The following is a 13,831-nucleotide window of genomic DNA, read 5'->3' on the forward strand; positions in this document are numbered from 1 at the left end:
GTGGAAATAGGTTTCGAAGTTTCGATCTGGGAAATAGATGTAAAACTTTGTTTTTGGGGGTGAAATAGACAAGACTACAAGAGGGTCAAACTTTGGATGGAACTGGTGCTATGTGAATGTTTCGGTGGGGGAAATAGATCGTTGACCCATATTTTTTGGTAATGGACAATACAAGGTGAGTGAACATATAACCATAGTTTTAAGATGGAAATGACGGCAAGAACATGTGCATGTAAGAGGTGGAGTATGAAAAGGATTTCTTGTTTCCATGCATTGCATGTCATATTGATGAATAAGATTATGCCTGAGGATTAGTCTCCCATTGGTATTTGACATCAACATGGGTTAATCAATACATAGCGGATCTTGGCAGTTATGTTAATTTGTTGCTAGGTTTTTTTAAGTTGTAGGTGTTTTATGTAAGCCTTGTATTTGGTCTCTTATTTACTACTCTTATACATATGTATTGAATTGAAATCCTTCAAACTCAACCTCTTAATACTTAGGTAACTTGATAAACATAGCCCAAAGTTAAACTCAAACTCTTAACGTACTCTTAACTCATTAGTTAATTTTTGGCACACACAAAAAAAAAAAACTATTTAGTTAAATTGATGATACACATTACAAGCTTATAGTTAAAGTCATGAATATTTTCATAAACCAAATCACAAACTCTTATGCAAAGATGAAAAAATAGGCCATGAACAAGACTAAACCAAACACAATGAGATCTTTGCAGCAACGTAGCTCTTTTATCTCTTTATCACAACAATTGATCACGGCTTCGAGATTTCTAATCTTCATATCACATACTCTTAGGTTTGTTTTGAGAGCTTGTATTTCGTTTCCATAGCTATTGGCTAATGCCTCAGAAGTGTGTGTTTTACATGGTAAAGTCTCCATCTCATGTTCGACATCATGTAAATCTTTCTCTACATTTCCCTTGAGCTCTCTAATCTTCATATTAATTACTCTTAGGTGTGCTTGAACTTTGTTTCCATAGCTAGCTAATGCCTCACAAGTGTCTATTTTACATGGTAAAGTCTTCATCTCATGTTCGACATCATGTAAATCTTTCTCTACATTTCCCTTATTTAGTTGTATCTTCTTCCTGTCAATCATTTCAAAAACAATTTAATGAAAATTCAAGTGAAACGGATAAATGATTTGATATATCTACGATCATATGGGTAAACTGACTAATTTATAATTGATCAATCTTTTAGTAATTTAGAAAATCCTTAAAGACAGACAACAATAGTTTAATTCTTTTAAATTATTTCTTCAAAGTTGGAATAACTTGAAGTATAGATTAGACCTAGCAAGAGAGTGGGTAAAGGTAGGCATATAGGTGGGAGAAATATCCTTGATCATATTTGGATCGTACAAAGAATTTAATTTTGCTATCTTATTTAAAATCTCTTTTTTACGTTTTGAGTTTATGATGTCTCTCTCTTTCCGGTACTCTATTCTTTTCAATTCTATTTTCTTCCTCAACATTTCTTCTTCAGTTTTTCTTCATTTTTACTGCTTGCCTCACATTTATATAGAAGGGATTTGGAGCAAGTTTAGGTGGGGTCATTAAGGAAATGATTATTATATTATTTAAAAGATATTTTCATATTTAATACTTTTAGATTTGGTTTCATAGAATTTAATTGATGCTATTAGTATCTCACATTACAACAAATTAAATAATGTGTTCATTTTGACTTTCTATCTAATATTAATTGGATCCAAATACACGTACACAAGATTACATAACCATACATTACATGTCACACTATGATTAACTCTATCTAAACTTTAACTGTAAATACATTTTCATAAATAATGATCTGATTGCCTTCAATTTTTAATAGTTAACTAAAAACTCTTAAAATAGTACTAAATCTAAAGAAGTTAGAAGAACAATCCTATTTTTTAAAGGATGGATATATCTTCTATATATATATATAGTAAGGTAATGAAGGATGGAATCATTGCAAAATTGTATTTGAATAACTTTAAAAAAGATCATATGTACAAACCATTAAAAAGATCATAGATTTAGTACTATTTTAAGAGTTTTTAGTTAACTATTAAAAATTGAAGGCAATCATATCATTATTTATGAAAATGTATTTACAGTTAAAGTTTAGATAGAGTTAATCATAGTGTGACATTACATGTATGGTTATGTAATCTTGTGTATGTGTATTTGGATCCAATTAATATTAGATAGAAAGTCAAAATGAACACAGTATTTAATTTGTTGTAATGTGAGATACTAAGTATTGTGAGGAGGAAGTTCTGATTTTTTATCTATATGTGATGTCACATCATTAACTGTTTCTTAACATAATCATCATGATATAATATAAAGTTGATAAAAACCGAAAAATATTTTCTACATATGTTATGATTTAAATTTTTAAAAACGTACATATATTACTCAATTAATAAAAAAAAAGTGTGTGTTTCTATACTATGTCTAGACAATGAGTTAGAGTCGTTTTATAAATAAGAAAAATTGAATCCAAATCCTAGTCGTACGATGCATGTGAATCATTTATTACAAATTTGCTAGCATATTTAATGGAAAAATTAAATATAGTAGAAGAATATCAAAAGATATATCTAGACTCTAGTTACATATATGGACTCTTCAAATTTATGGAAGCCAAAATTTCTTACAACATTTCTCAAAATTAAAGAACCTACACTTATATATGACTTATGCATATATATTTTACAACTATGAGAATACATATATGTATAGCTTCACAACGAGTAATGCAAGTTACAACTTACAAACCAAACGTCATGGCACCCTTGAAGAATCATCGGGATCTTGATCGGCATTACTTTCTTGCTTTTTGCTAGTAAACGGGAAACCAAACAGTAGTTGAATTACTGATCTGACCCTGTTCGCACGTCGGCGTTGGCGTATGCGCCGTAGAATCACTTCCCGGTCTAGTGTTTGTGTGGTATGAATACGTTTGATGCAAATATGAGTAGACACAAAATCTGGAGTTTCAGTGTCTTCACGAATCTTGATCTTGTTCTTGGCTTTGTCGTTCGGTTTGGCTAGTGAAGAAGCCATGAAATGGAAAATGACAATTCAGGGTGTTGCCATAATATTCGTGTCGGTATGGTGTGGGTGAGGACGAATGATCCAAATCTTTGGGGTTTATTTATACATAAATAGTATATTGTTAAGGCTAAAAAATACTCATTTGTAGAACAGTTATTAAATCTTTCGATATATAGAAAATCAATGATTCAACATGATAATTGGCTGGTTAAAAGCTAGGATATATATTTTCCATCTTTATGGAATCACAGAAAATTCTTTCCATTTTAATATAATTGTTGGTTTGACATGTTTAGTCAAGTGGCTAAGTTCATCTGACTCCGCCATCTCCACCGGAGTTCGACTCCAGTAAGTCGCGTTACCCCGCGTAGTAGGGATTGGCTATGGATCGGGCTTTGTCGATCCAAAGATGTCAAAAAAAAAAAAAAAAAAAAAAAAAAAGAGACATGTTTACGTGAATTATTAAAAGTTGAATATTTAACTATAACCCTACATAAGCATAATAACTTTTGAGATTATATTCTATTTTATTATATTATTTTTGGCTAGAAAAACAAATTTAGCTGTGTATTTATAAAATATTTCATTGGAGTTTAAAACATATTCTTATAAAAACATATATCCTAAACGAATTTTTTGGTGAAACTGAACAAAAAGCAATATTGAAATTGACATAAAGCTATTACTCTATCTAAACAAGATATAAAGCGTATCCATAAGCTTACAAGAGATAGAATGACAAATGCGATCTCATAAAACACGTTTAGAGAATAGAGACTTTACTTAATTTTCATTTTTCCAAGAAACTAACGACAAAAAGAATCAGCATTTATATACTAATTCATTTTTTATATTACTATATGAAATGATATTCGATACGAAAACAGAAAGAAGAAGAAAAAATAATACTCGCTAAAATGCTAATTAGTGCTCATAGAATCTTAACTTAATTAAAGGTATAGCCAACTTTTTGAAAGTAGACTTTAAAATGAAAGGAAGAGCATCAACGCTAGGTGCTTCGACTTTCTCTCATTATACAAACACTCTAGTCGTATTTTTATATAATTTTGTAATTTCATATATATACGTAATTACGTATCAAAACAAAGTTTGATTTTTATTTTCTTTCTAACTTTTCAAATAATATACAAAGGATATATAACAAACAATTTTTTTCTACAAAAACATATTAAAGATACTAATTATAGAGTTTCTGAAAGATAATACAATAACAAAAATATTGTTGAGAATTCAGAAGCTCAAAAGACTTAAACTTTCTAGAGTATGAACCTCATACAACCAAGACTAAAGTAGTTTGGTGCAAAAACGGATTTGTTAAAACAGAGAGGCTTTTGTTGCAGCAAGAAAACAGAGCAAAGAGATATTAGAGATGAGAATAGAGAAGAAGGGAGCAAACACACGTTTAACGAGTTCAGCAGTGTCAATGTGACACTACCTACATCTCGCCGAGACCTTGTCTCGGAATCCACTAGAAATGAACAAAGATACAAGAGATATTACAATGTGAAAACACCTTCTCGCTAACACACTAATACTCTGTATCACACCCTTGTTCTAATGAGAAAACCCACCCCAAAGCTAATGCTTTCTATGTGTTCCTCTCTCACCCTCTTTCTACATTGTGTGCTGCTACAATCTCTCTCACGTCCCCAACTACTTAAATACAAGGAGACATCCTTAAACCTAGTGCACAAGATGACAAAACACAAAGGCTCCTCTTTGTGGTCCCAAAAGTAACTTAACCCAATTCTTAACTTGACTAGAGTCAAAACCTTAGTTACTTTTGATCTTCATTTGATTGTAAACAAGTTCTCATCTTTACAATCTCCACCTGAGAACATGTTGATCAATCCTAAACCAGCCTGCACTTAGCTTGAAGAGAGAGATTTTGAACCCTGAACCTTGGATTTCAGTCTTGGCTCTGAGTATCATTACTTGGCCTTTGATCCTTAGCAGTTTAAAAAACACTATAAACCTGCTTGATCCTTCCTGCATTAAACTTATATTCAATACACTTCAGCTGTGACTGCTCACACTGCTGAACCTGAGCAATCAACACATCTTTAGATCACGAGTTGTGAAACCCAGCTTCAATGCAGTTTTGCATTAAGCTCAACTCTTCCCTGATCACCTTCTATGATGCATTCAACTCCTGAATACTTGATATCACCGCTCAGAAAACTCTATTAATAAGTTACGAAACGCCTCCAACTTGTTAATATCAACAGAAAACTCCATAAGCTTCACCACCTATGAAACGTGCAATCACACATTCTCCACCATGGCCTCTGTTAGGACCACACACATGTATCAGTGATTGTAATCATCCTTTTTTTTCGTTCTGCAAACCTGATTCCTTTGTCGACTACTTGATTCATCTCATGTGCACTGAGCCTTGAATCAAATCTTTTTTCTGAATCTTATGCAGTATCTGAATCATCTTAGCTTCAGCTTTGAAGCTCTTGATTCACCATTGCAGACAATCTCATCAGCCCGTTAAGAACCACTGAAACCTGAGATTACTTTTACAAACCTGTTTAACAAAACCAATCCAGAACACATCCTTTGTTCAACTGTTATGTTTAAACAGCCTTTACCAGCAGATTTTAACCACTACCAGCAATCTTTAAACCTGTCTCACATCAACAAGACCTTGTGATAACCCTGAGACAATCCTTACAGCACCTTTCACATCCATTCTAGAATTCTGATGCACTTTCTACTGTAGTACAGTCCTGCAAAACCTGCGGACCTCCACCAAATGATTTGAACCTTGCACCATCCAATTTTCAGACTTAACCAAAGTCTTTTTCTTCTTTATCATCATATGATACTTGAAGATACTCCACTTGAATGGCCTGCAAGTATCTTTCTCTGAGAGGATACTTACATATACTCCCCTTTGATGCAGACAACCAAAACTAAAAAAAAACTCCTTAGTTGTTGTCTTCCAAATGCATTCTCTGCATTTACATCCTTCATAGGATTCCTTTTTCAGTTACCAAGACCAGCTTTGAGATGGGTTGTTATCAAACTTGATACACAACACTTTCACATTCCCGAAGTGAACAGCCTTGAGACAACTCCTGCAACACTCGTGCTTGTCTCCTTTCAGTTTCTCCTTTAGAGAACTCACTTAACCACTTCAATGTCTTCATCTTTGTTTACATCTTAGGATCTTCTGAAAAAAGCTTTCAGAAACCTGCAACTCTTTCATAGAAACCTGCAGCTCTGCTTCTGGATATCATCACCAACAATCAGCTTCAAAACCAAAAATTGTAACCAGCCTTGTACCCTCAGACTATAACCTTCTTTGAGCTGAAAAACCCGTTGATAATAAACTGTTCTTGACTTGTTTTCTTATTAGCATACTGAACTTCCATGAATCTGATAAACTAGTGAGTTACACAGCCATTTAACTCTTTTATCTTCAGCTAACCTTCCGAGACACCATCCACAAACATAGCTCCACCATGAAGGAAAAAATATCCTTAGATATGCATTGCTCCTTTTGTAGCAACAATACTCCACCTGAAACTATAACCCTTGGATGCACTTTTTCTCTATAAGCTGAGCTTCACCAATCTGAGTTAAAGCCACTTTTCACTGTATCTTGGATTCATTTCCACGTTCTTATGAATCACCATGATTACTTGCTTGAGAAAGTGTGTCAAAACATGAGACACATCTTCTTTCTTCCTTCAGCCACCTCAAATGATCCATTTGCAACTAGAAAACCACTAAGAACTTGTCTTTAATTTCTGCAGCCTTGTCCTCTCTTTACTTGGAACATTCTTCATGATCTAATTGTGAAACAACTTAGGCTGATACACCATCAAACCATACCTCAATCTCATAAATAAAATCTTGTACTTTCCTGTAGCCAATTCCACTATATACTTGTCTTGCACCGCTGTTCAAACGAACAGGACACGCCGCCTAACACCCTTTGGCTAGGAAGACTTTCGACACAAGAAAATAGTACAGCCAATTGCATACCATCAGATGCTTCTTTTAACACTTGAAGATCTGATCCAAAAAACACAAAACACAAGATACACTCTGAGAAAATATTGCTCCACCCGAGATAAGAACTCCATGTTCCTTAAGCAAAATCACCATGTGTTATGCCAAACACAAATTTGCGTAGAACATGAATCTTTTATGCTGCCACTACCTTGTCAAGAGAATTCGTTCTCATGACCTACAACCACAAACTGTCCAGCTTACACCAAACAAATGGACTTACAAATGACGCTGCATTCCCTCTGAAAAATAGCAGCCTTGTAGCTTCACGTTCTCTGATAATCCACAACCTATAGACTCTTTCATTCACAAGAACTGAGAACTACACACAGAGATAAACCTGCAACCGAAACCCCTTTCAAAACTCAGCCAAACCATTGAAGTGAACACCTCGAGACTTCCAGTTTTTATCAGCTTATACCGATAATAACACTGACATACCAACAACTTTTCAGTGCTCCAGCACATCTTCTCGATACAGAACAATAACAGCTTTTGTTGTTCCAACAAACTTGTTCCTGTTCTAGCAAACTTCATTCTCTGATTCACCCAATTCTGATCTGCAAAACCCTTTTTAGAGAATCCAGAAAACCTTACTGATACTCCACAGCCTAATACACGTAAAATTCAAGCTTCTAAGGCGTCCCTTAGTCCCATGAATGTTATGAGTTTCCGAGGCTGCGATTACAACAGTATTTAAACACCACCTGCAACTGATTTTACCACACAAATGTTGACCTGAAACCATCACTGAATCTTGGCCAATCGCTTGCAAAATCATAACACTGCCTTTGTGTTAACCAGCTTTCAACTCCCATAAACCTGCAGAACTTGAGCAAATCTGAAACTTCAATACAGAGCATCACAAACACCTTGTGACTGCAGCGGAATTAGACTTGAAATTTCCCATAATTTGAGTCTTGAAGTTTATGTTTTGATTCCTACATAAACTCTGATCGGTTTCTTCAGCAGTGATCAAGAAGACCATCTTTGATCACGTATTTCTTTCATTCATCTCTGAATTTTCTTTGTGCTAGCAACATGTTGACTTGTGAGTGATTATAAATCCTTCTCACTATGTTACAGCTTCTTGTACCCTTTAAGAACTTAGAGGAAACCTGATTTCATGACCTAGAAATCACCTCACTTGATTCAAAACTTCTGCTATATATGAATCTCTCCTTATGGTACAACTTGTTAACATCTCACTTTCACACTCAACTACAAACCATAACCTGAGCTTTTGCAGCAACCTCTGAGACAGTCTCTGTAGCTGTCTCTGTAACTGTCGTTGGCTCTGCAACAGCTCTGAAATAGTCTCTGGAGTTACCTCTGTTACTTCTTCTCCTGTTTCAACAGGAACTGCTTCTAAGATAGCAACTAGAAAACCTGCAACTTTTGCTTCTTTTAGATGATGTGAATGAGATGCTTTATTGTCACCAGACCGAGTCTTACAACTCCTCCTTTGGTTCGTGCTCTTTTCCAAGAGACATAGATTGCTTTTCCAACCAGAGACAGTCATTTCTCCACAATCTCTCTCAACACCTGAGAAAACCCAACAGTGCTCCACCAAGAAAGAGTTTTATGACATCTTTCTCTCTTCTACACTATTTACCAAGAGCTTCTGTTTGATTCTTGCACCTGAGACGCTTCTTGTCTCTGCACAAACAAGCTCTCCACAGAAAGGTCATGGATGCTTAAAGCAAAGGAGCCTTGCTGCTCTAGCTTTCCAAAGATCCAACCTTTTTCACCTTTCTTCACTCTCCTTCTTTCTCTAGATCTTTTCTCTCTTAGATCTGAATCTTCTTTCTCTCTTTTGCTTCTACTTCTCTTAGATCTGAGACTTTCCTTCTTGAAATCTCAGTCATCTTCAACGCTTCACTCATGCTTAGACACCAGCCATGAGTTTCTCTTTCCACAAAGCAACGTTTCCACAAGCACCAAACTTTACCACTTCTCTTCTTGATAAAACATGATTCTTTGGCTTGGAGAACCACAAAAAAACACAAAACCTAGGCTCTGATACCACTTGTTGAGAATTCAGAAGCTCAAAAGACTTAAACTTTCTAGAGCATGAACCTCATACAACCAAGACTAAAGTAGTTTGGTGCAAAAACGGATTTGTTAAAACAGAGAGGCTTTTGTTGCAGCAAGAAAACAGAGCAAAGAGATATTAGAGATGAGAATAGAGAAGAAGGGAGCAAACACACGTTTAACGAGTTCAGCAGTGTCAATGTGACACTACCTACATCTCGCCGAGACCTTGTCTCGGAATCCACTAGAAATGAACAAAGATACAAGAGATATTACAATGTGAAAACACCTTCTCGCTAACACACTAATACTCTGTATCACACCCTTGTTCTAATGAGAAAACCCACCCCAAAGCTAATGCTTTCTATGTGTTCCTCTCTCACCCTCTTTCTACATTGTGTGCTGCTACAATCTCTCTCACGTCCCCAACTACTTAAATACAAGGAGACATCCTTAAACCTAGTGCACAAGATGACAAAACACAAAGGCTCCTCTTTGTGGTCCCAAAAGTAACTTAACCCAATTCTTAACTTGACTAGAGTCAAAACCTTAGTTACTTTTGATCTTCATTTGATTGTAAACAAGTTCTCATCTTTACAAATATGCTTGCCGTCTTGTTTACTTTCAGAAGGTAAGCATACCCAAGTTTTTGAGTATGCCATTGTTTTCTGTTTTCTTTTGGTGGTCTTCCGTTATTTATTCTTATCTCCAGATTAGTTATATACAAACAACACAGACAACATTGTCGCAGATACCATCATACCAGTCACACGCGATAAATTCCACCGGAAAGCGTATAAAACTAATTTACGGTTAATGGTCAATTTATTGAAGTAGGGTGCTTCATAAAAAAACTCCGTTGGTTCGTAATAATTAGGGATTTTTGCCAAATGTACCACATTTTTCAAATTTTTTAGCATCTCTACCACAATGGAGAATGGTTTAGCACTTGTACGACATTCATGTGGTATTGTGGTATAAAAAAGACGGTTTTGCCATTGGCTGATGTGACAGATAAAGTGTAATATTCATGGACAAGTTTATGGGGGACAAAAAATCTATTCGGGGACAATAATCAAACGAAATATAAAAATCAAACAAAATGAAAAGACCGCAATTAGAGTTTACATACTAAAATCCAAGAACAATGAATTAAAATTGAGGGACAAAAACCAGCAAACATGCAAAAATAAGATGAAATTATGGAAAAACTCAAACTTCGGGGACAACTGTATGTAAACTTCTTTTTCTGTGCTCAATCTATGAATTTTGTCCCCGAAATTTGAGCAAACAAAAGGAAGGGCAAAATGGTCATACACACCTCAATTGTGGTATGAGTGATAAATGGGCCTGCAATGTGGTAGAATGAAAAAGAATTGGGCCAAAATGTGGTATAGATGCTATCTTTCTCTAATAATTAAACAAAACGTACAGAAAGAGTGGTTAAAAGATTTATTCAAAAAAAAAAAAAAAGCGATGGGTGGAAGAGGAACATGTGTGCACGGTCCAAAATGCTACTGAAGATGTCCATATTTGGGTAGAAAACATAGTGGTTGGGCCAATACAGTCTGGGTTCGTCCACATTGAGACATGATTCCAATATAACGACTATTACATATTTTTTTTTTGTTTGACTATTAGTTAACCTACTAGCTTTAGGTTGTGGTATCACTCGAAACGTGTAAAGTTGATAAAACATAGAGTATATATGAATATATGGAATTAACTTGTATCATATGAGATAAATGATAAGAGTTTATATACATGAGTCGAAGAACCAGACAATAAATGTATAGAATATTGAATGGAGTAATTTGTAGAGGTATGGCATTGCTAAATGACTCAATTAAGATAGTCATATCTTGACATATTTTTTTTAAGATGGCCGCGAAATGGTCAGTCGAAGTATACCACTATTTGGACTTAAAAAAAAAAAAGTATACCAGAAGAGATTCATGAACATATAAAAAAGATGGAGATTAAGGCCTTGAAGAGGAAAGTCATTTACTTGGCCATGGGTTAGAACCTCGAATCAGTGACTGCCACTGGCTAGAGTTTCGAAAAGGAGGAAATAGTCTTTTCAATATATCTTTTGATAAAAAATATTTTTGACCAAATGTTAGATATTTACACTAAAGTTCAGAGCCGACTTGCTCTGATACCAAATAAAGTTCAGAGCCGACTTGCTCTGATACCAAATCAAGTTGAGATCTTCTTATCTTGACTTCTCTGATGCCCAATTCAAATCAGGATCACCTTACCCTGACTTAGTCGCTGACTGATTCAGAAAGTAGTTCAGCAACACAAGAACAAGAGATTAAAGAACAACCTTTCTTTATTGATTTAGAAACTTCACAAAACTAAATCTCTCTTAGGTCTTTTGGAACAACTCTCCAAAGCCTTATCTCTTGGGTCTTATGGAACAACTCTCCATAAGCCTCTTCTTCTCTCTTTAGGTCTTATGGAACAACTCTCCATAAACCTCTTCTTCTCTCTTTAGGTCTTATGGAACAACTCTCCATAAACCTCATCTTCTCTCTTTAGGTCTTATGGAACAACTCTCCATAGACTCTTCTTCCAAAATAGAACTTAGCTACCCCTAAGTCTATATGAGTCTCTTCCTCTAGACTCTCATGAGATCTGTCTCAACACCTCCACGTGTCTCGACTCTCTTCTTGAGCTCTCTCCTTTGAGCTACACGAGCTCCCCGCTGAGCTTCACGAGCTCCCTGCTTGAGCTGCTCTCACGAGCTCTCCTCTGAGCTACCCTCTGAGCTACTCTTTGAGCTACTTCGGCTATACAAGCTACTCGAGCTCCTTGAGCTCCTCTGAGCTGTTCGAGCTCCCCTGAGCTTTTCTTCTTCTTCTTCATAAGGCTAGTATTTATACTAGAACCAAGCTTCTCCTTTGCCTATTGTGAATAGGAAGACTTACAAATCTTGTCCAACTTGACATTATTTGTATTTCCTTTTCTCTTGATTTCCTTTCTTGGATTTCCTTTCTTGGATCTCTTCTAGCATCTTCTAGAAGGAGATAACTTGCTCCTCAAGTTAGTTGGAATTATCCAACATTCTCCCCCTTAACTCCAACTTGAATTCCGGGAAGCTTGATTCTCGCCAATGCCTTAGTAAGTGTGTCCGCCTTCTGCTCCACACCTTGAACATTCTCAACTTCAACCTTTGTTGAGATACGATCTCTTGCTCCTCCTCAGCTTTTGAGAACTTCAAATTTGACATCTTCAAATTTGACTGCATCTTAGTATCCACAAGCATTCCTTGAGCATCTCCCTCTTGTTCTGCTCCTTGAATTACTTCTTGTACTAGTGCTTGTACTACTTCAACGATTCCTTGAACACAACCGTCTTGTTTTGCTCCTTGAATCACGTCTTGTACTACTTCATGTACTACTTCAGCGAGAAGTATTCCTTGAGCACAAACCTCTTGTTCAACTCCTTGAATAACTTCCTGTAGTACTCTCTCTACTACTTCAAAGACTAGTACAGAATACCCAAATATCATAACCCAACTTGGTTTGATATTCTCTAGACCCCGACTTGGTTCTAGCATCTCTAGAATCTGACTTGATTCTAGCATCATTAGAACCTGGCTTGGTTCCAATATTGACCAACCATCTACCTTCTTGAGATGCGGCCTCGTGGTTGTCTTGAGTGATATCCTCCATGACATCATCTTCTTCATGTCCTTCTCCAGCATCTTCTCCGTGAATCAATTCCAAAACTTATATGACCTAACCGAGCATGCCATGTCCTTGTAGATTCATTAGCAATTCATTCAGTCAGTCCTTCAGTGAGTCCTTCAACGAGTCCTTCAGCAAGTCCTTCAGCACGTCCCTCAGCAAGTCCTTCAGCTTGCAGACATGTTGCCTTGCTTATCTCCAAACAACTTGATGTTGACCAGCCTTGTCACATCACTTTGGATAAATCCTTCTTCTGCTTTTGGTTGTGATCACCGGTTTCTCCTCCTTGAGATTGCAAGGTGGACCTTCCACGCCCCATGCCTCTACCGGAACTGTCACCTCCAAAGCTTCCTCTACCATAACCACCGTAGTTATAGCGTCCTCTGTTATAACGTCTTCTTGTTATAACCGCCTCTGTTTCCTTCTTGAAACTTCCCGTAGCCTCCACGCTTAGGGTTTGAGGTCCTTGATCTTCACTTTGGGTTTCTTCCCCAACACGTTCTTCATACTCTAGTAACCTCCCAACAATATCTTCAAACCCTATCTGCTTTAGGTCAAGAACTTGCTCCAGGGATGCTACAATATGAATGAACTTGGTTCGTGGTTGTGGATTCTCGCCTGCCATACTTGCTTACGAGTCACGTACCACTGGTCTTGTCTAGAGTCTTCAAACTAAGCTCTGACACACCACAAATCTTGTCCAGAGTCTTCAAACTAAGTTCTGAACTTGTACAGAGTCTTCAAACTAAGCTCTGCCATACCACAGGTCTCGTCCAGAGTCTTCAAACCAGAAGCTCTGATACCAAATAAAGTTCAGAGCCGACTTGCTCTGATACCAAATAAAGTTCAGTGCCGACTTGCTCTGATACCAAATCAAGTTGAGATCTTCTTATCTTGACTTCTCTGATGCCCAATTCAAATCAGGATCACCTTACCCTGACTTAGTCGCTGACTGATTCAGAAAGTAGTTCAGCAA

General features: G+C 36.3%; 1 protein-coding gene across 2 annotated transcripts; it reads right to left on the minus strand.

Annotated features, from left to right (window-relative positions):
• Nucleotides 1-587: 587 nt before the first annotated feature.
• On the minus strand, nucleotides 588-3,452 carry LOC9330121. 2 transcript variants are annotated; one of them, XM_021013820.1, is made up of 2 exons: nucleotides 2,797-3,452; nucleotides 588-1,114 (listed from the first exon to the last, which is right to left on the minus strand). In XM_021013820.1, the coding sequence occupies exons 1-2, from the start codon at nucleotides 2,808-2,810 to the stop codon at nucleotides 679-681; spliced, it is 450 nt and encodes a 149-aa protein (XP_020869479.1). In that variant the 5' UTR covers nucleotides 2,811-3,452; the 3' UTR covers nucleotides 588-678. The 2 variants fall into 2 exon arrangements, with proteins under 2 accessions (XP_020869479.1, XP_020869478.1); XM_021013819.1 differs by lacking the exon at nucleotides 2,797-3,452 and adding an exon at nucleotides 1,322-1,792.
• Nucleotides 3,453-13,831: the final 10,379 nt, after the last annotated feature.

Source organism: Arabidopsis lyrata (assembly GCF_000004255.2).
Source record: "Arabidopsis lyrata subsp. lyrata unplaced genomic scaffold ARALYscaffold_1, whole genome shotgun sequence".
Taxonomy (NCBI): Eukaryota; Viridiplantae; Streptophyta; class Magnoliopsida; order Brassicales; family Brassicaceae; genus Arabidopsis; species Arabidopsis lyrata.